The sequence below is a fragment of the Chlorocebus sabaeus genome, chromosome 12 (genome assembly GCF_047675955.1).
Source record: "Chlorocebus sabaeus isolate Y175 chromosome 12, mChlSab1.0.hap1, whole genome shotgun sequence".
Lineage (NCBI taxonomy): Eukaryota > Metazoa > Chordata > Mammalia > Primates > Cercopithecidae > Chlorocebus > Chlorocebus sabaeus.
In genome coordinates this window covers 74,655,802-74,680,107 of record NC_132915.1, presented here as the reverse complement: position 1 = coordinate 74,680,107, position 24,306 = coordinate 74,655,802, and the positions used below count along the sequence as shown (strand labels likewise).

At 38.6% G+C, this 24,306-nt stretch overlaps 2 protein-coding genes and 1 long non-coding RNA gene across 7 annotated transcripts in view; 1 reads left to right on the top strand and 2 right to left on the bottom strand.

Moving 5' to 3' along the window:
- NIPSNAP3B (nipsnap homolog 3B) overlaps positions 1 to 3,313 on the bottom strand; it is a 16,807-nt gene extending 13,494 nt beyond the window's left edge. For all 3 annotated transcript variants that reach the window (XR_005235047.2, XR_491836.3, XM_007968533.3), the window contains exon 1: positions 3,212 to 3,313. Coding sequence is in view for 1 of the 3 variants with exons in the window: in XM_007968533.3 (XP_007966724.1) it covers positions 3,212 to 3,271 (60 nt within the window). In the remaining 2 variants the exon portion in view is untranslated. The remainder of the gene's footprint in view (positions 1 to 3,211) is intronic.
- On the top strand, positions 3,279 to 21,637 carry LOC103219085 (uncharacterized). 3 transcript variants are annotated; one of them, XR_012094850.1, is made up of 4 exons: positions 3,279 to 3,374; positions 16,288 to 16,375; positions 17,950 to 18,049; positions 20,809 to 21,637. It is a non-coding gene; the product is annotated as an uncharacterized lncRNA (long non-coding RNA). The 3 variants fall into 3 exon arrangements; XR_491829.3 differs by lacking the exon at positions 16,288 to 16,375 and having other exon boundaries at positions 3,314 to 3,432; XR_491831.3 differs by lacking the exon at positions 3,279 to 3,374 and having other exon boundaries at positions 16,125 to 16,375.
- NIPSNAP3A (nipsnap homolog 3A) lies at positions 11,920 to 24,306 on the bottom strand. The gene is made up of 6 exons (XM_007968532.3): positions 24,098 to 24,306; positions 20,852 to 21,062; positions 18,977 to 19,135; positions 17,351 to 17,500; positions 12,864 to 12,950; positions 11,920 to 12,775 (listed from the first exon to the last, which is right to left on the bottom strand). The coding sequence occupies exons 1-6, from the start codon at positions 24,155 to 24,157 to the stop codon at positions 12,699 to 12,701; spliced, it is 744 nt and encodes a 247-aa protein (XP_007966723.1). The 5' UTR covers positions 24,158 to 24,306; the 3' UTR covers positions 11,920 to 12,698.

Here is a 24,306-nt window from a genome sequence, read left to right as displayed (position 1 = left end):
TCAGGTCAAAGTATTTCTTGAATCCACTGACGAAGACTACTGGTCAAAAACAGGACTGGACTGTAACTAATATAAAAGGAAGCTATGACTTATCCAATTGCATTGTACTATGGGCGTGTACTGCATAAAGGCTGAAAGGGAAAAAAACTCAACAAATCAGAATTGTCTGCATCATTGTTTCTAATTACAGATGCAATATCAAGAAGTATGCACATTTAGTGCACCCAATTATACCAAGTTTATGGAACTATCCTTTAAGACCACCCTTTGTAATAGTCATACGCCAAATAGGTAAATTTTCTGTCCTATTCTGGCCCTCTGAGCCTGAGTGAACTTAATGTTCAGTAGCAAATGCCCTGTCAGAAATTATCCAGAGTCTGTCTGTGTGTATGTACATGCAAATATTTATGTAAACACACGTGGATACACAGACCACTTCCATGGCATTCTAGTTTACAAATCCATTCATTTAGATATGGTTAGCATGTGACAACTTCCTGAGGCTCACTACCTAGAATAATGTATCACAACAGTTTCAGTAGGCATCTTTCACTGACATATTTTTGGTTACAACATACAAATGTCTATGTAGTTTGTGTGCATAACGTCTTAATTATAATTGTCTATCTTGAGTTCATTCATCTCCAGTATGAGTTATACCCTTATTGTCCAAGTGTCTTAGTTTTCTTGGAAAACCGTTCTTCACACCAAAAAATAATTGCAACTATCCTTTCTTTCGATGGCCATTCTTTTTGGGTCAATTTAATCAAATTCTGAAAATAAAAAACCATTTAGTATCTATAGTTTAAAAATAATATAAAATATAAACATTTCAGAAAATGGGCCAATGAGGTATTTGAAACAACTGTTTTTAATTTTCAGAGTTTTGTATCTAGAGATGTTATCCTAAAAAAAGATATTAGAAAAAAATTATCTACAAACATGTTGTGTTTACTTGGGAATGAGAAATGAGGATTATAGATACAAATGTATGGGATTGAAAGCCATCAGTGCATCCAGTCAGGGAAAGGTAAAGGGAAGCTTTTATCAGCAAAAAGTGAGAGATTCACATAGGTTGCTTACAAACAGAGTTGACTGGTTCAGAGACTCAAAGCCAGAGTTGCCAGTTTAGTGGTAGAGATGCTGTTACCAGGAAAGCGGTCTTTCAAGAACATCTTATCTGAATTACTGCAGTCCTAAAGAAGGCCTAATGATAAACTTTGTCAAAGCAGGAGATAGGTGTAGGATGTGAAAGGATTTCCTGTGGGGGTTTTGAAGTCCTTGGGCTGGGCGCTGTGGCTCACGCCTGTAATCCTAGCACTTTGGGAGGCCGAGGGTGGGGCAGATCACTTGAGGTCAGGAGTTCGAGACCAGCATGGCCAACATGGCGAAACCCCATCCCTACTAAAAACACAAAAATTAGCCGGGTGTTGTGGTGGGCTCCTGTAATCCCAGCGATTCTGAAAGCTGAGGCAGGAGAATCGCTTGAACCTGGGAAGTGGAGGTTGCAGTGAGCTGAGATCGCCTGGGTGACAGAAAAAGCCTCTGTCTCAAAAAATTAAAATTAAAGTCCTTGGCAACAGCTTTTATCTCAGATATGTAAGCACGAGCCTCCTCTCTTCCTGCCCTCCCAGTCTGTTCTGTCTGGATCTGACAAAAGTGATTTCATCCGGGTATCTGCAACTTTCACAGAAAATAGGTGGTCAAATGGACAGATTTTTATTCTCTTTCCCGGGAGAAATATAGAGAAGCTCAGGAAAGGCTAACTGCAAGGATAGAGGGATATGTGTGGGGCGGTGAGACTTTTCTTGCACAGCAAACTACCTACTGGAGGCAGAAATCATAAGTCCTCCATGCTCCCTTACCTCCAAGTTAGGACTCATTCCCAGCACAATGACCTCCACTTCACTTAAAAAAGAACAACTGGCAGACATTTTTAAAAACTCAACCAAGTTCAGAATCATGCCATAAGGAAATAATTCTTGGCCCTGTGCCACTAGAGAAAGAATATTTAGGGTGAAGACTGCATTGTTAATCCGAGGTGAATTGACATTAGCTGCTGTTCTTTAGTGTTCCTCAGTCTGTCTCTAGGATAGGTTAACCCCCTTCCTATCCTGCCCCTTCAGAAAGGAGTAAAGTCCTAAACGTGAAAAGGAAAGACATTTCTGGCTTGGAGCCACAGAATAGGCCAATCTCGAAAGTTAGGGCAGAATCACAAGCTCCATTTTGTCCATTTCTCATCTAAGGTTAAAAGAGTCTCTCATCGTCCTGTTTGCTAGGAGGCTCCCGTCCCAGCCTGGCTGGGGGAGCGACCGCACGAAGAGCAGGTGGCGGGCAGGGTCCAGCCCCACCGGGACCCTGGGTCTCCTCTTCAAGGGTCTCTGCGAAATGCTCGAAGTTGTTTCATTCAAAAGGGGAAGGCCTGTTCCACTGCGAGCGGCTGGTTGGCCATTCCCTCCTTCAACCTGATGTTTAGAGAGAGGGGTAGCTTGGAAAGCCACAACTCCACCGGCGGATGGACAACGCCAAGTGACAACATGGGAGCGCTCCCTGGGCCGCAGCCACGACTTAGCTGGGCGGCAAAAACGCAACAGCCGGCGCCACGGGGTGTCCGGGGGTTGTGGCATTTAGGCTAGAAAACAGCTGGCATCAGGCCGGACGCAGTGGCTCATGCCTGTAATTCCAGCACTTTGGGAAGTCGAGGCGGGCGGATCACGAGGTCAGGAGTTCGAGACCAGCCTGACCAACATGGCGAAACCGACTCTACTAAATATACAAAAAAAATGAGCAGGGCGTGCTGGCGCAGGCCTGTAATTCCTGCTACTCGGGGGGCTGAGACAGGAGAATCGCCTGAACCCAGGAGGCGGAGGTTGTAGTGAACCGAGATCGCGCCACTGCACTCCAGCCTGGGCAATACAGCGAGACTCCGTCTCAAAAACAAAAACAAAACACACAAAAACCCTGGCATCCAGCTAGAAAAGTCCTCTGACTGCGAATGCCGGCGGGACGATCCCTGACTGCAACCCCCTCCTCGCGCGCCACACGGCTCCGGAGACTGCGCTAGAACTTCCGCGTCGGCGCGGGACCCCAGGTCTGGGAGCGTCTGCGCGTGGCTCGCACATGCGCGTGGCTTGCACGCTCCTGAAACACCCTCCCCCCGCCCCACCCCTCCCCTCGGGCAAGGGCTCGGGCGCGCTCCCGCGGCCAGTACCTGAGGCGCCAGCGTCCGCGAGGCAAGCGCCCTGGTCAGGCCGCTTCTGAGGACTAGCATGGCGTGGCTTCGGCGCTGAGAAAAGCAGCCAGCCGAATCCTTTGTGAGACTTCTCTGAAGGCTTCCCGAGTGGAAAAAAGCGACTCCTGGACCACTGGCGGAGGCAGGCAGGGGCGGGGCTCGGCTGGGTCAGCTCCACCCCGGCGCTGGAGGCGCGACAGGTCCTGTAGCTTGGCGTCTTTGTCTTTGGCGCTGAGCCTTGGTGCCCCTTGGTTTCCTGAAACGTTCTTGCCCCAGATGTTAGAGGTGACATTAGAATTAGCTGAAGGCTGGGATCGTTCCTGCTTCACCTTTCTGGGCTCTGACCTCATTCGCTCCAATGCGGAGTTGTGTAGATTCGTAAATGTGCGGGGGTTGTGCGTGTGTTGCCCCTGGAGAAGGAAGGGGAGGTGTTGAGCGTGTACATGTGCAGTGCTTTGCATTTAAAGTCGAGATGTTGACAGGGTTAACTTGTTTGTTTGAGACGGAGTCGCTCTGTCACCCAGACTGGAGTGCAGTGGCGCGATCTCGACTCACTGCAAGCTCCGCGTCCCGGGTTCAAGCGATTCTCCTGCCTCAGCCTCCTGAGTAGCTGGGACTACAGGCGCCCGCCACCGCGCCCGGCAAATTTTTGTATTTTTTAATAGAGACGGAGTTTCACCATATTGGCCAGGCTGGGACAGGGTTAACTTTTATACGTTGTGATAGACGTGTATTTGTAGACCAGTGAGCCTTCGCTTTTCTGCGTTGTGTTATCTGCCCCCATTGCCACCCCAGCGTGATCTTGGAAGGCTCCTAATAAAGATTTAATTTTCCATGAGCTCAGGACTAGCAGCACCGAGCATGATAGGAAAAAGTCGAAGTTAAACATAGTTTGAAACTAGATTGTTCTGTAAGCCTTAACAGCAAAACAGCGACCTCTGGTCTAGTCCTCCCAGTCCCGGAGTACTGGTCCCCAGATTAACCACCTTCAACATTTTAAGCTGTTTCTTCTAATACCTGTTTCCGTGGTTGTGTGTGTGTGTGTGACAGAGTCTCGCTCTGTCTCCCAGGCTGGAGTGCAGTGGCGCGATCTCCGCTCACTGCAACCTCCGCCTCCTGGGTTCACGCCATTCTCTTGCCTCAGCCTTCAGAGTAGCTGAAATTACAGGCGCCCGCCACCACGCCTGGCTAATTTTTCTATTTTTAGGAGAGACGGCGTTTCACCATGTTGGCCAGGCTGGTCTGGAACTCCCAACCTCAGGTGATCCGCTCGCCTCGGCCTCCCAAAGTGCTAGGATTACAAGCGTGAGCCACAAGGCCCGGCCCATATTTTTAAATAATAGGCATTTTCTGTTATTTCTTGCATTTTCAGTTATGGATAGTATGTGCTGACTTCCTTCTGTGGCAGGTGAGGATTTATGTCTCATAGAAGCCACTGCCCCCAAATTCACATTGTGGGGGAGTGGCTTCTATGAGACATAAATCCTCATCTAATAATGCTTGCATTAGTTAATTTACAGTAATTGATTATATTAATTTCACAGAAATCTCTATTATGTTAATGTTTGTATTATTCTTTCTAATAATTACATTATTGCATACGTTAATGTAACACTGCTTCTATCATGAGGACTAGGGAATTTTGTGGAAGGGCTTTGGAATCATCAGTTTGAAGGAAGGGAGGCTCTTTAAAATTAGTAATTCCAGAGGAGATGCCTTAATTTTTGCAGCTAAGGGATACCCATTTCTAACCAAGTAAGACCAAACAAAATATAATTTGTGTCAGCACTATTGATTTATTTTCTTGGACTTCTTTTATTTTTCTTTGAGGCGGAGTCTCACTCTGTCGCCCAGGCTGCAGTGCAATGGCATGATCTTGGCTCACTGCAACCTCCGCTTCCCGGGTTCAAGCAATTCTCCTGCCTCAGCCTCCCAAGTAGCTGGGATTACAAGTGTGCGCCGTCATCCTGGCTAATTTTTTGTACCTTTAGTAGAGACAGGGTTTCACCATGTTGGCTAAGCTGGCAGTGAACGCCTGACCTCAAGTGATCTGCCTGCCTCCCAAAGTGCTAGGATTTATAGGCGTGACCCACACTGCACCCACCTATTTTCTTGGACTTTTTAAACCCTGGAATTAATGCATTCACTCATTTAAACAGCATTTACCAAATTCCTTCTATGCTCTTTTCCTGAAACTGGGGTACAGAACTGAACAAGACAAAGTTCCTGTTCTCTTGGAATGTACAAGTTGGGGGAAGGAGATGAATAAATGAAGAGAAAATAGATCAGTGATTAATAAATAATATGAAGTACAGTAAGATATGGAGAACAGAAAGTTTTGGAAGGAAGTAGCACAGACTCCTGGCTGTTTCTCAATATCTACCCTCTCCTAGCCCAACCCCTGCCCTTTTTAAAACTTAATAATAGAATCTTTGCAGTTTGTTGTGGCCCCCGCACTAAATCCTGGACAGTGGAAAAATGTCGGCACATTAATGACCTGTAAGTGACTTTAAAGGAGTGCTGGAGGGGTTGTTACCTTGTTTCTAATTTCTGCTTGCTGGAATATGGGTGTAATACCTTGAGTTCTTGGACTATGAGGTAGAAGGCCTGTGTTGGTGATGGTGGAACAAAGAGAAGTAGCCTTGGTTTCTGACACCATGGAACACCACACTAGGATCCCTGGGCTGCCCTTCCCTGGACTTTTTTTACATGTGAAATCGCCTTCTAGTTTAAGCCACTGTTATATGGCTTAAACCTACAATTTTAGTCAACACAAGGGTGAATATTTCTTCTCTCTCACCCACTTGTTTATAGTTTTTCTTTTAGCTATCATTTACTAACTACCAAATTATTTGCCAGAAGTGTAAATTTTCTCTGTGATTAAACCTGTTAATCAGTTTCTTCTTTTGGAGTTAATCTTTCCAAAGTCCTAATTCTCTTGCTTCAGTGTGGACTAGTTCTCTAAGATGTCATGCCGTAATTCTGGGATCTCCTTTTACTGATATGCTGGGGAATCTCATTCACCTCTTGTTGGATCCTGTTTCAGGATGTTAAAGCTTTTTTTTTTTCTCCCAGATTTTAGCAGAGGGTATTGAAACTTGTATCTCTAATGCCTCTATCCTGCTAACCCTCTTGATTCTCAGTTTGGATGGGTATAAAATTCTATGTTGGAAATTTTTTTTCTCATATTTTTTTAAGGCAATGGTCCACTATATTATAGTTTCTAGTGAAAAATTCATACCATTCTGAGTGCTGATAGTTTGTATGTGACTTGTTTTTTACTCTCATTGGAGGCTTTTGTGTTTTTGTCTGTGTCCCTGGTATTCTGAAATTTCACAATGATGTGCCTTGGAGAAGGTGTTTCATCTATTGTGCCTCATTCAGTAGACATATGGACACTCCTCAGTATTGAAAAATATATTGTACTTATTGGATTTTTTTCTTCCTGTGTTGATCTCAACTTATGTTGTTCAAACATGTGCCTCCACTTGATTCTCTAATTTTCTACTTTTTTTTTCTGTTTTCTGTCTAGTTTTTTGGAGGAAAATACCAGTTTTATCTTACAACTATTGAAATTTTAAATTTTGACTTTCACTGCATTTATTTCCAAGAGCTTCTTTTGTACTCCATTCCCAGAAGGTTAATGTATTTTCCTCTCTGTTTTCAGAAAGAGTATCCTCTTTTTGCTTTGTAAATTCAGTATTTCTATCTCTTTGAGGATGTGAATTACTGGTGTTTTATTTTTAAAATAGTTACTGTTTTAGGTCTTCTCCCAGCTTTGTTTCTGTTTTGTTCAAGTTGTGTTACGTTTTCTACTTATGTTCTGCCTTTGGTACTAAAGTTTTTCTTAAAATATTTTTGTGTTCATGATCATTGGGAATCAGCCTTTTTTTGGAGACAATAAAAAAATCTGAAAGCTCTTTGCACATGGGTGGCACCTGTTAGTGGGCTTCACTGTAGGGTTTCCTGAGTAATCTCTTTTTGAGGTGACCCTCCCACTCCATTATTATCTGTCATTTCTCCTAGACTAGTCTGTTACCCTTTGTGGAAACTTCCAGTGTCCAATATGTCCGGTATAAACCTTGTTACAGTTTCCTGTGACTGAGGAGGGAAGGAAGCTGGCTCAGTATTTGATATTTGGTAGATACTTTCCCCTGTATATGGTATTCTTGCATGTGGTTCAACTTCTCAAGACTGTATTAATTAGGATAGGCTAAACTGCTGTAACAAGTACAGTTGACACTCTGTATCCTATTAATTAGGATAGGCTAAACTGCAGTAACATATACAGGTGACACTCTGTATCCATGGGTTCTGTATCCATGGATTAAACCAACTGGAATAGAAAATAATTGGAAAAAAATACATTATAACAATTATTTGCATGGCACTTTCATCGTATGAGGTATTATAAGTGATCTATTATTATAATTTAGTTGATGGGAAGATGTGCTTAGGTTATACAAAAATACCACATCATTTTATGTAAGGCACTTGAGCATATGTGGATTTTGGTATCTGCGAGGGTCCTAGAACCAATCACCCATGGATACCAAGGGATGACTGTAGAAACTATATATTGTCTCAAACACAATAGGTTTTTATTTCTTATTCCTTAGGAATCTAAAGTGGGTTTTCCTGGTCAGCAGTCACCTCTTTATGTGGTGAATTAAATATGCAAGCTTTTTCTGCCTTCTGACTTTGCTATCTCTGGAGCCTCTTCATTAACTGCGTCCAGCCAGCAAAAAGGTAGAGGGAACATCTAAGAGGGAAATGCTTGTAAGTAGTGAGGAATAAAATTCACAGCTAAAACTTAGAGAGGAAAAACATTGCTAAGTACTGCTAGGTGCCTAAGCCAATCTTCTATTCATTTTCTCATGGGTTTTAATTATCCTCAAAGCTCTCTGAATTAAGTTTTGTCTCCATTTTATAAAAGAGAAAACTGAAGTTCTAAGAAAGAAACAATTTTCTCACGTTCACGTCTGCTAAGTGGCACAGTCAGGGTTTGAAGCTAGATGGTAAAATCATTTATTTTTAAAAGATATGTGATTTTTTTTTTTTTTTTTTTTTTTTTTTTTTGAGACAGTGTTCTGCTCTTGTTGCCCAGGCTGGAGTGTAGTGGTGCGATCTCGGCTCACTGCTACCTCCGCCTTCCGATTTCAAGTGATTCTCCTGCCTCAGCCTCCTGAGTAGCTGGGATTACAGGTGCCTGCAACCACGCCTGGCTAATTTTTGTATTTTTAGTAGAGACGAGGTTTCACCATGTTGGCCAGGTTGTCTCGAACTCCTAACCTTGTGATCCGCCTGCCTCAGCCTTCCAAAGTGCTGGGATTACAGGCGTGAGCCACCGTGCCCAGCCAAGATACATGATATTTAAGGCAGTTTTAGATTTGTGGTGGAAGAGAGCTTTTAAACGCATTGAAAAAGAATGTTTTTCTGTGACTTCTTTTTTGGTATAAATCCTTAAAAACTCTCAAAGATACACAGGATTAAGTATTTTGAAAATTATTGTTGCATATACTGAACTTCTGACAAGAATTCCAAAGGATAGGTAATCCAAAACTAAATAAATCATACCAAAACATTGGATTATTAAAATAGGCTAACATGATATAGAGTAACTGGGTAGTTATTTTAGATTAGACAGACAAAGACAGGTAACATGAAGCATTTATCATAGGTACAAAAATGTATACAGGCACATCTTGTTTTATTGTGCTTTGCATTATTGCACTTTTACAAAATCTCAATAAACACATACAACCATCCATTTTTTCCCCTTAATTTCTTCCATTAGTGGTTGGTTTAACCCAGGAATGCAGAATCCACAAAACGGAGGGCCGACTGTATATTGTTTTGGTTTGCCTGTTTTAGAACTGGGATGATTAATTGACAGAATCATTGTATATATTTATGGGGTATATGGTGATGTGATACAAATAATGTATAGTAATCAGATCAGGGTCATTAAAATATCCATCATCTCAAACATTTATCATTTCTTTGTGTTGAGAACATTCAATATCCTCCTAGCAATTTGAAACTACATATTATTGTTAACTATAGTTATCCTAAAGTGGTATAGAGCACTACAACTTATTCCTTCTATCTAGCTATAATTTTAACAAATCTCTCCCATCCTTCTCTTCTTCCTAATCCTTCCCATCCTCTAGTATCCTCTGTTCTACTTTTTATTTCTGAAATCAACTTTTTTTAAAGCTCATACATTAGTGAGAACATGTGGTGTGCAACTTTCTCTTGTTGGCATATTTCACTTAATATCCACCAGTTCCAGCCATGTTGCTGTGAATGACAGGATTTCATTCCTTTATACTGAATAGTATTTTCTTTATCCATTAATCTTGCTGGACACCTAGGCTAATTCTGTATCTTGGCTATTGCGAATAGTGCTGCAATGAACATGGGGGAGGGAAGATGTCTTTTTGATATACTGATTTCTTTTCCTTTGGATAAATGCTCCGTAGTGGGTTATCTTATTTGCAGTTTCTTGAGGAAACTCCATAGTATTTTCCATAGTAGTTCTAAGAGTTTACATTCCCAACAGTGTATAAGATTTTCCCTTTCTCTGCATCCTCATCAGCTTTGTTTTTTGACTTTTGTAATAGCCAGCTTAACTGGGGTGAGAAAATACCTCACTCTCACTTTCCTGATGATGAGTGATGTTGAACTTTTTTTGTATATTTATTAGCTATTTGTATGTCTCCTTTGGAGAAATATCTGTTCAGATCATTTGCCCATTCTTAAATTGGCTTGTTTGGTTTTTATTGCTGGTGAGATATTTGAGTTCCTTGTATATTCTGGATATGAATCCCTGTCAGATGAATAGCTTGCAAATACTTTTTTTTCCCCATTCTATAGGTTGTTTTTTCACTCTGTTGTTTCATTTGCTGCGCAGAAGCTTTTTAGTTGGACATAATCTCATTTATTTTTGCTTTTGTTGTCTGTGCTTTTGAAATCTTATTCGTAAAATCTTTTCCCAGTTCAATGTCTCGAAGCGTTTCCCTTATATTTTCTTTTAGTACTTTTATAGTTTCAGGTCTTACGCTTAGCTCTTTGACCCATTGAGCTGAATTTTTGTATCGAGTGAGAGGTGCGGGTCTGGTTTCACTCTTCTGCATGTTGATATCCAGTTTTCCTAGCACTATTTTTTGAAGAGACTGTCTTTTCCCCAATGTATGTTCTTGGCAACTTTGTCAAAAACCAGTTGGCTGTAGATGTATGTATTAATTTCTGGGTTCTATATTCTGTTCCACTGGTCTGTTTCTGTTTCTATTCCAGTACCATGTTTATTTGGTTACTATAGCTTGTAATATATTTTGAAGTCTGGTAATGTGCCTCTAGCTTTGTTCTTTTTGCTTAGGACTGCTAAAAGCAAATTCTTGATAAAGAAATAGACCTATTCTTTATAAGATATTAAATAACAATATCTAATGGTAGGTGTAAGAGGTATCATAATTTTGAATTAGTGATGAAGGTAAAATAAATTTTCTGTATTTGCAACAACTACAAATAGAGTTTGACATTATCTATGATTTTTATTGACTAAAAAGTTGCAGGTCCTGCTAATATTGTGGTTTGTTGCCTACCTTCTCAAACAAAGGAAATGCTTAGAAGTAGGTGCCAATAAAGATGGAACTTTTACCCATCCAAGTTATCAGACTCTGAATTTTATCCATAGACTCCTTCAGGATTTATGTACAAACCACTACTCTAGAGTATATAACTAGGAATGGAATTGCTAGGTCATAAGTACATATTCATCTTTACTAAATCGTGCCAAACTGTTCTATAAATGTATTTTCTTAACAGCAGTGTATGAGGTTTTCCTGACCAATTTCTTATTATTGCCCATCTGATCTGATGAGTTGTGAAGATGCATTTTTACACCTCTTATAACAAATAGGTATTAGTTGAAGGATGGTGGGAATTATAAGACGTGGGCAAAGGGAACAATCTATGTGACGGTGTTCTTGCATTTTTTTTTTTTTTTAAAAGGTCAGTCTCATGCAAAAGCAGGAGAGGTGTATCCAATGCTGGCCCAACTGGGTAGGAGGACAGCAGCTATACATGTAAACTCTAGATGCTTAAATTTCCTGAGTGAAAACTTTCCAAATAAACACTGAGATGGAAGACTCTTAGACAAAACTCAGAGTCAATGCCTCTAACTTCCGTGATAGGTTTTTACCTCCAGTGTTGGGTCTTCTTTGCCTTAGTAGGAAACTCATCTGTCCTTTGAATCCCAGGGAGCAAGATAAATGAGGGCTGATTATACTTTCTGCTTTTCCAATTTCCTTCAGATAGCTAATTCATAATTTACTCTCTTTGCTATATGTAACAGCAGTGTAAAATAGAAATATAAAATAACATAGAAATGTAAAAATAATATAGCTGTAAATATAGATTTCATAGTCTTGGAAGTACCAAATCTACTTTAATAGGAAACACTCAATTAAAACAAAAATTTAAGTTGTTTATAGGGAAACCCTACCACATCTGTGACAGTACTAAAGAAACTGATTCTGGGGTTAGTGGCATGCAATTTTCTTGAGGTGACAATATTTACAGTAAAGATGGTAAATTGGTACTGTCTCATTACCTTATAGTAACACAGCAATAGCTTCAGAGAAGATAAATATATAAAACTCTTAATAAAAAGAACCAGAATGTATATGTAGGCTTTTATTAGGGCAAACATTTCCATATCCGTAAAGATTTCATTAAAACAAATGGATGTCTCAAGTATCTTTGTTAAACAGGATCCAAAATGAAGTAAGTATTACTTAAAATTAATTATAAATAAAGACATTTCAGCATATAAACCAACAAATCTTTTCTAGATTTTTAATACCAGGACCTAACAGCATCATTTTCCAAGTAAGTGACAAATAACTAATCTGAAAACCGTATTTAATATAGATGTCACAAATGACAATGTGGTTTTCCACAGTAAAGAAATATGTTAATTTTCATGAATGCTATTTAGTATTACAAAATAAATTTTACTGGACAAAAAACCAAAAAAACAAAAAAAAACAGGAAAACAGACATGACGGAAAGGTTGATAACATATATTATTTAAAAATGCTGTCACAAGCATGGAAATGTTACCATTATCATTTGAGTACAAGAAAATGCTATAAAGCAAAGAGTTGTCAGAATAAAGTAGAAGAGATATTCTGAAACAAATGAAGAGTCAAGATCTTAAAACAGTGACAAGTATTTTTAATGTATGACAGATACTGAAATACCGTGGAGAAAGTAAACAGAACTATTTTTTGAAGTGGTAGTTACAAAGCACAGATGTAGCCTTCAAAATGCAAGAAACATAGCAAATTAACTTACCACCTCCTTCAAATAAAAGCAAGAACCACTTGGGAGAATTTAAGCACCATTAGCAGACACATCTTACAGCAGTTAATGAAATGTTTTGTATTTCAGTAGAAAACTATTTCAATGGTGAAAACGATGTAGGAATCAGAAGCATATTCTGCTGAGATACTAGGTAGTTGACACTTTCCCGAACTGGAAAAACATTTCAGAAAGGCATGTAGAGTTACTGACTAAATCACATTTGTTCTAAAAATAATTCATGCCTAGTCAAACAGCTTACCAGCTGCCACAACTCTGGGATCCTCATGGGACTTATGTCTCCCAGCTGCACGACTATCTGCACTCTCGTTCCACCAGAGAACATGAACTGCAGAAACAAACCACAAGTAGTTTCTAAAAAAACAGGGCCTTAACAAATAAGAAATAACAGAAAAATGAATCAAACCCATCCTATTCTTTTTTTTTGAGACAGAGTTTCACTCTTGTCACGCAGGCTGGAGTGCGGTGGCGCGATCTCAGCTCACTGCTACATCCGCCTCCTGGGTTGTAGAGATTCTCCTGCCTCAGCCTCCGGAGTAGCTGGGATTACAGGTGCCCACCACCATGTCTAGTTATTTTTTATTTTTATTTTTTGTATTTTTAGTAGAGATGGAGTTTTGCCATGTTGGGCAGGCTGGTCTTGAACTCCTGAACTCAGGTGATCCACCCACCTCAGCATCCCAAAGTGCTGGGATTACAGGCATGAGCCACCGTGCTTGGCCAAAACCATCCTATTCTTTAAATCAAAATAGTGATATCAAAAAGGTAAAACTAAATATGTTACTGATAAGATTTCAGAGGGGTCAGAGACTTGCTAGAGAAATTGATAAATTAATCAAATTGGTTTTATAGATGAAGAAATAGAAGGCTGGAAAAGGGAAGTACTAAAGTCAAACAGCTAGAGGCACAATCAAGACAAGACCCAAATTTTATGATTTCCTACTACAGTTTCCTTTAATTTTTAAAAAAGCAAAATTGTGAGGAAATTGTGTTTACTATTAAAAATTTACAATATACAAAAAAGAAAATTAAAAGTGGCATAATGTTAACAGTATAGAGAAAACGTCTATGGAAATTTATTGTATTTCCTTTGGAAAACATGAGTAAAAGCAAATCAGGGTCTTATTGTATACTATAATAACAGATTTAGTAACAGGTTTTTAAAAATCAACAGTATTTTCTATGGCAATATTAATTTTTAATGATTATATAAATTCCTCCTTACAGAATCAGCAACTTATTATGCCAGCCCTTATTGTTGACTATTTAGACTATTTCCAGTATTTTAGTATTCTATAAAATACTGGAATAAATGTTCTTCTTGTACAAAATTGCTTATGAAGTTTTTATAATTATAATATATAAATGTTAGATGTACAGGAAAATGCAGATAAAAAACTGTAATCATTTTATTTTTGGTGTATCTCTTTTATATTTGGTGTATCTCTTTGTGTATATATGTATTTTTATTTTTTAATTTTAATTTTATTTTTATTTTTGTGGAGACAGGTTCCCACTTTGTTGCCCAGGCTGGTCTCGAACTCCTGGCCTCAAGCTGGTCTCAAACTCCTGGCCTCAAGCAATCCCAAAGTGTTGGGATTACAGGCGTGAACCACCATGCCTGGCCTGAATTTTTATATATAGTTGTATATTTATACAAATAAACATATATAGGCATATTTGCTTATGCTTATATAAGTATATCATATGATGTACATGTATATCGATTTCTGTATTACATATGTATTACATAAAGGTCATACTACATTTCCATTGTTTCTTTAATGTAAACAATATTAACACAAACTTCATTTGAGGACAACTATATGTTTATAATAATACTTTCGATGACAACTACTGATGTTTATTGAATGACAACTATGTGTCAGGCCTAGTTTTAAGCATTTTAATGTATTAACTCATTTAATTCTCATAATAATCTAGGTCCTCATAATAATCTATCATTTTATGGATGAAAAAACTAAGGTATGGTGAAGTTTACTTACCTAAAGTCAAAAAGTAAGTAGTATACCTGGGATTGAAATCCAGGCAGTCTGAATCTGATTATTTCCTTAATATAAAGTAGAATTTAAGTTGAGAGAACTGAAAAGCATGTCTTATATATATATACTTACATACAGTGTATATAGTATACACTGTCCTCCAGAAATGATGTACTGATTACCAATTCTCCTAACACTTAGAATGAATTTAAGATGAAGAAGTGTATGAACACACATTTTCAGTAGTTGTTTTTAAAAATAAAAATTATATGTGTGCAGTATAGAAAATTAAGGTAGAGGCTGGACATGGTGGCTCACACCTCTTATCCCGGCACTTTGGGAGGCCGAGGCAGGTGGATCACCTGGAAGCAGGCGGATCACCTGTGGTCAGGAGTTTGAGACCAGCCTGGTGAAATCCTGTCTCTACTAAAAATACAAAAATTATCTGGGCGTGGTGGCACACACCTATAATCCCAGCTACTTGGAAGGCTGAGGCAGGAGAATCTCCTGAACCAGGGAGGCGGAGGTTGCAGGGTGCTGAGATCGCATCACTGCACTCCACAGAGCATGGCTCCATCTCAAAAAAAAAAAAAAAAAAAAAAAAGAATATTAACATAGAGACTTAACCATTTACCTCACTGAAATATGACTACTGTGTATGTTATATACTTTCAAATTTTTTTTCTATATAATTTAGCACACCTATACACATACACACCCAGGCATATTTTCTAGAAGTAATACTGGCAAAAACAATAAAAATAAGGCTTTTATTTGTATTGTCAAATTTTGGGGAAAGATTAAGCTAATACGAACCCTGCACAGTATTTGAGTACTTATTTTTTCCTGACCTAATACTATATCCATGTAAGTATGCCTTTTATTAGGTAAATAAATGGCATCTCATTATTGTTTTAATATGCATTTTCTTTATATTTAGTAGCCTTGTGCATGTCTACTTTTGCATAAATTTTTATTTTTATTTTTGCCTTTGAATTTCATTTATGGTGATTTTCAGGCATCCAGAAAGTTTGAGCCTTTATATAATAAAATCATAAGTTGATTTTTTTTTTCTTCATAGTTTCTTCATTTGCTTTTGGCTTACAAATATAGTCCCAATCCACATTATTAAATAAATTCATCTACATTTTGTTTTACCAATTTTATGGATTAAATTTTTTTTCATTAAAATATACAATCCAGCTTGACTTTATTTTCACATATGGTGTGAGACAGGCACCTAATAATTTTCATAACAGTTTCTCCTCCATGTATTTTCCAACCTGAATATACATCTATTTTTATATATTCTATTTTCTTATGATAGATTATTACAAGAAGTTGAATTTCTGCATAAAGGTGGGTATATTAGGTTTGAGATGTCCATTGGACATAGATAATAGAAAGGCAACAGGATATTATGAGTCTTTCAAATATTTGTTAGCTATTCTTAGACATTTATCCTTTCTTTGTTACTTTTTATTTTTTTAAGAGACAAGGTCTTACTATGTCATTCAGAGGCTGGAGTACAGTGGTGCAATCATAGCTCACTGCAGCCTTGAAATCCTGGCTCAAGAGATCCTCCCACCTCCACCTCCCAAGTAGCTAGGACTACATGTGTTTACCACCATGCCCAACTAATTCTTAATTTTTTTTTTGTAGAGACAAGCTGTGTTGCCCAGGCTAGTTGCAAACTCCTGGGCTTAAGCAATCCTCCAGCCTCAGCCTCCCAAAAGTGCTGGAATTACAGGTGTGAGCTGCCTCTTCGGCTCTTTTATCCTTTCAGATAAACTTTACACATGTTTTTCTGAATTTGCCACAAAAAATCTTGAAATTCTGATTGAAATGTTTTTCAACATTACAAGTTAAATACCCCAAATATGTGTTTTATTAAATAAATATATCCATATATAAATTTATCTCAATATATATACATATTTACTATATCTCTCTATATAGATATATATAAAACTGTGGTGGAAAATGGGTAAATTTTTATGAGGGGCTTTAATTTTTATATAAAACATATATTACTTTTTTACTTAGAGATAATCTCCCTACCCCAAGTAATATTATTTTTAAAAAATCAGTAAAAGTACATTCAGAGGAAAAAGAAATGAAAGTAAGATTATTTCTTGAGGTTCTTTCATTTTTTATTTTTATTTTTATTTTTTGAGATGGAGTTTTGCTCTTGTTCCCCAGGCTGGAGTGCAATGACACGACTTTGGCTCATTGCAACCTCCGCTTCCTGGATTCAAGTGATTCTCCTGCCTCAGCCTCCAGAGTAGCTGGGATTACAGGCCCCCACCACCATGCCTGGCTAATTTTTTCTATTTTTGGTAGAGATGGGTTTTCACCATGTTTGCCAGGCTGGTCTCCAACTCCTGACCTCAGGTGATCCGCCTCCCTCGGCCTCCCAAAGTGCTGGGATTACAGGCCTGAGCCACCATGCCCAGCTGAGGTTCCTTCAGTTTAAAAATTTTAATCATTTTGATGTATCAAGGAAAATAGTTATTCAGCATTTGAAAAAGGTTTCATAAGTTAACATTCTACATAAATAAGATGTAAAACAGATTTTCTCAATTTTAAAAATTACAAAAAACTAAACATTTGGCAATAAATAATAAAATATACTCTATAATGAGAAAGAGAGAGAAACTGACCCAAGGAACTTAGGTCACAATATATATTACAATTTCATATAAGAAGAAATGGACAACTGTACCTCTGTTAAGTGCTCCATACTCTGTGTGGAACACTCCAACTAGTTTTATGTAGCCTAGATTGACATGAGCATGAACTGCCCTTTTAAATGCATCACCCCACAGAGCTGGCCCACCAGGTTTCATCTGAAAAGTGGCCAGTTCATAGACTCCTGGAATAGGGAGAAAAATAATTTTTCAGAAAACATTCAAGCAATATCTAATCACGTTTCTCAGTGAAAAGTCTTTCACTATCTACACACACAGATTTGGAGGATTATGTAGACATGTTTATTATATTTGCACTGTCTTTCTTTGCTTTGATGCTTAGAAAGTCCTTGCCCATGTTTAAGAGTGAGTTGTTATGCTTAATCATGCAGATGACAAAGAAAAAGAACTGGAAGCTATTATAAACTATTATCTAAAATATTTTTAATCGATAAAATTTGTTAAAAATCTGTTGAGAATGTATAATGGAATAGAATTTTGAGCTGCATGAGTCTATGCTTTTAGAAAATAAAAGAATAAAAGAAGAATTTTCCAATCTATATTTTCATTCTTTCCAATTTCCACTATGTTTTTCTTCATATAATTTCTCCCTATAAATTTCCATTTTTAACAGGAACAGCAAAGGAAAGAGTGGACCCGAAGTGATGTCTCTGAATTTTGGAGGAAAAAAAACCAAACCTAAAGAGATGGTTTTATTTGTCCTAAATATCCAGGTAAATACTTAAAAAGTATTGTACACTTTGGACAGAAGTATAGAGCTGGTGGAGAGAAAGAAACTCTGGGACAAGTAGGAAAAACATGCAAAAATTTCCAAGCAATGATGTACACAGAGGAGGAAAACTAAGATTTGACACTGTCAGAGAAGTGAACTCTTTTATTTAGATAGTACTGAGAACTGAGGGGACACCTAAGTAGGTAAAGATCCAAAGAAGAGTTTGTAAATTTTTTGTAACCTAAATACACTACAAAGTTGGGAATAATGGGGGAAGTAAAATAACATTTAAATGAGTTTATGCTTTTCTAATCTGACCTTTGTTTAAAACTGGATTGAGGTAATAGTTTCTTTAAGTCAGCAAGAAGTGAAATCAGCAAGAAGACAAATCTTAAGCAATTACTTTCAAACTGAGAAACAAGAAAGAAGACAAAAAAGTTAGACTAAAGTAATATAGCTTGGCAGTTTCACTTAATCTGTTTCCCCCAAATAGTCAATGTTATAAGCAAAGCTGTATTTAATGATTTAAGATTAGTTATAATTTATGGAAATACTTTCACATTTTAAAGATCATATTATTTTAAAATTATGGCAAAACTTCATACGCTATCCCTTACCTATCAACACGTTCCCTGCTCCCAGTGCACAAATTCTCAACTTCTACTGACCATGTCAGCTTTTTCTATAACACAGGTAAGCCTACAAATCTGCAAGGTCTCAATCTGAAAAATATCTCATTATTTTATGCTCATTTTTTTAAAGGATGGGGTAAGAGCACCCATTTATTTTTACCTCAACAATCACTGTATGTTCCTATATAAAACAAAGGATTAATTTTATTTTTTTCCAAAGGAACTTCAGTTAATATCACTTAAGTTCTTTAGTATTTTGTTCATCAAAACTCAGTGACTAAGAAGGAAGGACTTACCCTCTTTTGGAGGTTTTTCTATTTTGCACCATGGTACCAGATAAGTAATCTCACTCTCTTGTTTATCAATGAGAGCCAAATTTGGAATGAGAAATTGTTCTTGCCATTCCTTATCTTTGGCCAAGGCTTTCCGAACTTCAGTTCGATGAGCAAAATTATCTGTGGGAAGAAAAGAATAAGGAAAAATTTAAAAATTCAGTTTTAAATCACCTGTACTTTTCCGGATTTCATTCAAATCAGCAGTGGTCATTGATGCCATATAAGAACCTTGCGTTAGGCCTTTGGCGACACCAACTAAACAGATGTGACCATCTGCCCTGAAGTTGCTCAAGGACAAAAAGGGCAGCAGAAATGCAAACTAATTGTAATGTCACATAATAGGCTTTATAGGCTCGACCACGTAGTAGGCAGTTTTGTGAATTAGGTTAAGTTATTGAATCTTTCTGTGCCTCAGTTTCTGTGAAATTGAGATAAGAAGACATCTACCTCCAGGGTTGTATGAGGATTAACACATGAAAAGAGTTTAGAATAGTGGTTGGCACCTAGTTAATACTCAGTATATATGAACTATTCTTACTTGATTGAGGCATTTAACTTACAGTGCTAGTTTAGAGAAAGACTGTTTTCCTTTGGTGGTGGTGGGTAGTCAAGTCCAGATACACCCTGAATCAAATTTAACGAGTGAAGTTAAAACACCTTGAATCAAATTTAACATGAGTGAAGTTAAACTGTACATTTTAAGCCTCTTCTCCTTTGAACAAATAGATTTCAAAGAAATAATGCTGATTCTCTTATTGTCATCCATTCTTTCTCCCCAGCACTTATTTTTCTTCTATTTAAGTTACCCAAACAGTTATATACATTTGCCAACATATCGGCCTAGTACTATATTTACTGTTAGGACCTCATAATACTAATGGTAAGAGAGTTTCATATGGTTTACATTGGGATAAGGAAGAATACCTATCTTACAACTTAAGTGAGGTATATCAGAACTTAGTTTTTTTAAATGGGCTGTGATACAACTTGTACCACATCTAAAGCATAAATTGTATTTTAATGGGGCTTTTTCTATTATAACGGGAAAAACCCTAAACCAAACACTCAATGAAATTATTAAAAATTCTTTAGGTATCATCAAGTCCTGATGTAGACACTGGAGTAACAAGCATTCTGGGCATTCTTATAACTTATTCTCCTTCCTCTACTAAACCAGGCGTAGGTTAGTTTCAACACGGGAAGAACTCTCCCTCATTCCTTTTCTTTTACCTCCCTAGAGTAGTGTAACAGTGAATTCTTCAAAACTCTGGGGGTACAGATATGAAACAAATGTGGTCTGTAAACATAACAGAATTATTAAATCTCAGAGTTCAGTGAGGACTGAAAGTTAACCATCATCCCCTATAAACCTCCATATCTGTGAAGTCCCTTAAATGGTTGAAGTATTTCTGCTAAAATACTGATATACAAGTCCCCTAGCTTCAAAAAAAGAAAAGGTACTTCTCCTTTCCTTTTCTGATCTTAACCCACTTGGACTTTAAAAATTGCTGCTCTAAATTTTTGATGAACTGTCTTTACAGCAAACCATTTTAACATTTTTCTGAGGTTTAAAGTCTAGTTCTCAATTTTATGGCTTGATATATGAGACACCATGTCTTCCAATTTATAATGTAATATAATGTAATGTTTAAGCAAGGGGTTAGAGGTATACCACTGGGAAGAATAAGAACTGAATTTACTTTTTTGGGATTGTTTTTCAAAAGTCTTAGTTATCCTGTATGTATCTATAATAATATAGATCCAAGAACTAAGTTTTATGTTACATTTAACAGAATGAAAATCTATACTGAACGCCAAAACTGGATGACTCTTTACCATACTTCCAAATATGAAACACTTTATTCATTCTGCCTCCAAATTCTACACTCCAGTATCCAACCAATTCAGAGTGAGCTGTCCGAAGATGAGCATTTTTCTTAAAATTTTCCAGGAACTCATTCATCTTTGAGGGTTTAAGGTAATAAGTACGAAATTCATAGAATGTTCCATCGTATTGTCTGGGTCCTGTAGCAAAAGATGAGCACACCTGAAGAAGATAAGACAAATGTAAATACCTTGAGAAGAAAGGATTCATTATACTGTGTTAAAACCAAATCTGAATCTGATATAAGGGACATTCATAGACTCATTACTCATGTTTGTACTTCTGTTGTCAATTCTCAGTATGTTACTGATGGAGGGTGTCCAGGTTCTTGGTGTTTGAACAAAGAACTGGACAAAACGCACAAACAAAGCAAGGAAAGAATTCAGTAACAAAAGCAGAGATTTACTGAAAATGAAAGCACACTCCACAGGGTAGGAGTGGGCCTGAGCAAGTGGCTTAGGAGGCCTGGTTACAGAATTTTCTGGGATTTCAGTACCCTCTAGAGGTGTCCCATTGGTTACTTGGTGTAAGCCATATATAAATGAAGAGGATGACATAAAGTTACAAAGTCATTTACTCTGTGTACACCCTATGTAAATGAAGATGATATTTCTTGTCATAGCTGAAGTGTTTTAGTTCTAGGAAGTCCTTAGGTTCCCTGCCTTGAGGCCCTATTCTCCTGCCTCCCATATACATTTGTTTACATAGAGGCGTCAATAAAGACAACTACTCTTTAATATGCTGAATGTATGTTACTGTTTCCTAGTGGGGGTTCACTGTCAACTTTAGCCACTTTTTCAGAAATTGCTCATAAGAAGGCGCTGAGATCTTAATGGTACTTCTTTATCCAAGAACTACAATTAGGATTCTAACAAATTTACAAAAGTTTTCCTATTAGCCAATATTGCATCTTTAGTCAAGAGCATATGTGTTACAGTTATGCACATCAAAGAACTTTATTAACTACACAAGTAACTTTTTGCAGGCATAATGAAAAAAAATGTTTACTAGCAGAAAACTCTTTTAGGTTCTTGAAAAAAATGGAAATTACAATTCAGGTCAAAGTATTTCCTAAATGCAATGAAGTAAACCACTGATCAAAAATAGGACTGGAATGTAACTAATGCAACAAAAAGCTCTGACCTATCCAATTGTATTGTAATATAGTGGTAGAACATGAATGCTGAGAAAAAAAATTCAGAGTCAAAATTTTCTGATTATTAGTTTCTAATTATGATGCAATGTGAACAACATTTAATGAATCCACTTATACCACATTGATGAAAATATCACTTAAGAACCATTAATTCCTTTTGTAATAGTCATACACTCACTGTAAATTTCTAATTTGTGTTCTGGTTGAACTTTCTGTAAGAAATACCTCACCAAAGGTTATCCTCTATGTAAGTATCTATGTGTAATATGTATACACACACACACACCCACATATATATACACATGCATGGTATACACACAGGCACTCGTGATATTCTTATAAATCCATCTTATGTAAGTTTGATTAGCATGTGCCATTTCCTGAAGTTGATTACACCAGAATAATCTAGTAAGACAGTTTTGATACCTACAAAGCTATGGACAAATTAGGGCTTATATTGACTAGCCAGTATGTCTGTTTGAAAGCAGTAGGCTTTTGCTCTGATATATTTGTTTACAAAATACAAAATTATGTAACTGTGTATGAAAAGGCTTAATGATAATTATCTAGAGTTAATTCTGTTCGTGTCTGAGTTATATTCTTATTGCTCAAATGACTAAGCCTACCAACAAAAACAACTGCAGCTGCCCCTGACTTTCATGGACACTATTTTTGTGCTTTCAGACCAAACTCTAGTAACAATGTTGGCAGAAAAACAAGTGCCTAGTATCCATAATTTCAAAATTATTATAATATATCAGGAGATAGGCCAATGGGGCATTTGTGACTAGATTTCAGGTTGATTCGAGGAATTTGTATTTGGAGGATAACATTGTTCATCAAAGGTACACATTTTTACAATTTTTGACAGTATTAATATATAGTAGGGAACCTACAGTGAGAGAGAGAGAGGTGTAGACAGGTGGTGCCAGAGAAGGAAGACCGCAGGGGAGCAGGGTATGGTGGGGGACCCGGATGGGAGTTGAGAATTTTGCTGCAGGTATGACTTTTAACTACTAGGGCAGAAATCATGAGTCGTCCATTCTCCCTTATCTCCAAGTTAGGGATCATTCCCACCAGCAACGACCTCCACTGCACTTACAAGAGAACAACTGATGGACATTTTTAAAAACTCAAAGTTTAGAATCATGCCATAAGGATGTATGGGCCCTGCGCCACTGGAGAATCATTAGGGTAAAGACTGCATTGTTAATCCGAGGTGAATTGACATTAGCTGCTGTTCTTTAGTGTTCCTCAGTCTGTCTCTAGGATAGGTTACTCCCCTTCCTATCCTGCCCCTTCATAAAGGAGTAAAGTCCTACACATGAAAAGGAAAAGAAATTTCTAGGCTGGAGCCACAGAACAGGCCACTCCCGAAAGTTAGGGCAGAATCACAAGCTCCATTTTGTCCATTTCTCATCTAAGGTTAAAAGAGTCTGTCATCGTCCTATTTGATAGGAAGCTCCGGTCCCACCTGGTTGGGGGAGCGGCCACACGGAGCGCGGGTGGCGGGCAGGGTCCAGCCCCACCGGGACCCTGGGCCTCCTTTTCAAGGGTCTCCGCGAAATGCTCGGAAGTTGTGTTTCATTTAAAAGGAGGCGGCCGGTTTCGTTGCGAGCGGCTGGTTGGCAATTCCCTCCCCTCCTTCAAGCTGATGTCTAGAGAGGGCGGAGGCTTGGAAAGCCACAACTCCACCGGCGGCTCGACAGCGCCAGGTGACAACGTGGGAGCGCAAACGCCGCAGCGGCGCCATGGGAGTGTCCCGGTGGGTGTGGCAGCCAGGCTAGAAAAGCCCTCTTACTGCGACTGCCCGCGAGACGACCCCGGCTGGGGGTATTCCCCTAGCAGCAGCCTCCTCCTCACGTGCGTCCCGGGGACCACTGTCTCGGGGTTCCCGGGTTCGCGCTAGAGCCTCGGCGGCGGCGCGGGACCCCAAGTCTGGGCGCGTGTGGCGGACAGCGCATGCGCATGACTCGCACCATCCCGGAACAACCCCTGCCCTCCCCTCGGGTGAAGGATTGGGCGGCCCCGTGGCCGGTACCTGAGGCGCCAGCGTTCGTGAGGCCAGCGCCCGAGTTAGGGCGCTTCTGAGGACTAGCATGGCGCGGCTTCGGCGCTGAGAAAAGCAGCCAGCCGTGTCCTTTCTGAGACTCCTCTGAAGGTTTCCCGAGTGGAAAGGAGCGGCTCCTGGACCATTGGCAGACGCAGGCTGGGGCGGGGCTCTGCGGGGTCAGCTCCACCCCGGCGCGG

What these genes read in the sequence shown, in the direction of transcription:
- NIPSNAP3A (XM_007968532.3), bottom strand. Translation starts at nt 24,157, where the DNA reads ATGCTAGTCCTCAGAAGCGCCCTAACTCGGGCGCTGGCCTCACGAACG. An exon ending in AGAAAAACCTCCAAAAGAGG is followed by an intron (nt 17,501 to 18,976) that starts GTAAGTCCTTCC and finishes TCCCTATTCCAG; the next exon opens with GAGTCTATGAACTGGCCACT. An exon ending in GTATGGAGCACTTAACAGAG is followed by an intron (nt 12,951 to 17,350) that starts GTACAGTTGTCC and finishes TTGTTTCTGCAG; the next exon opens with TTCATGTTCTCTGGTGGAAC.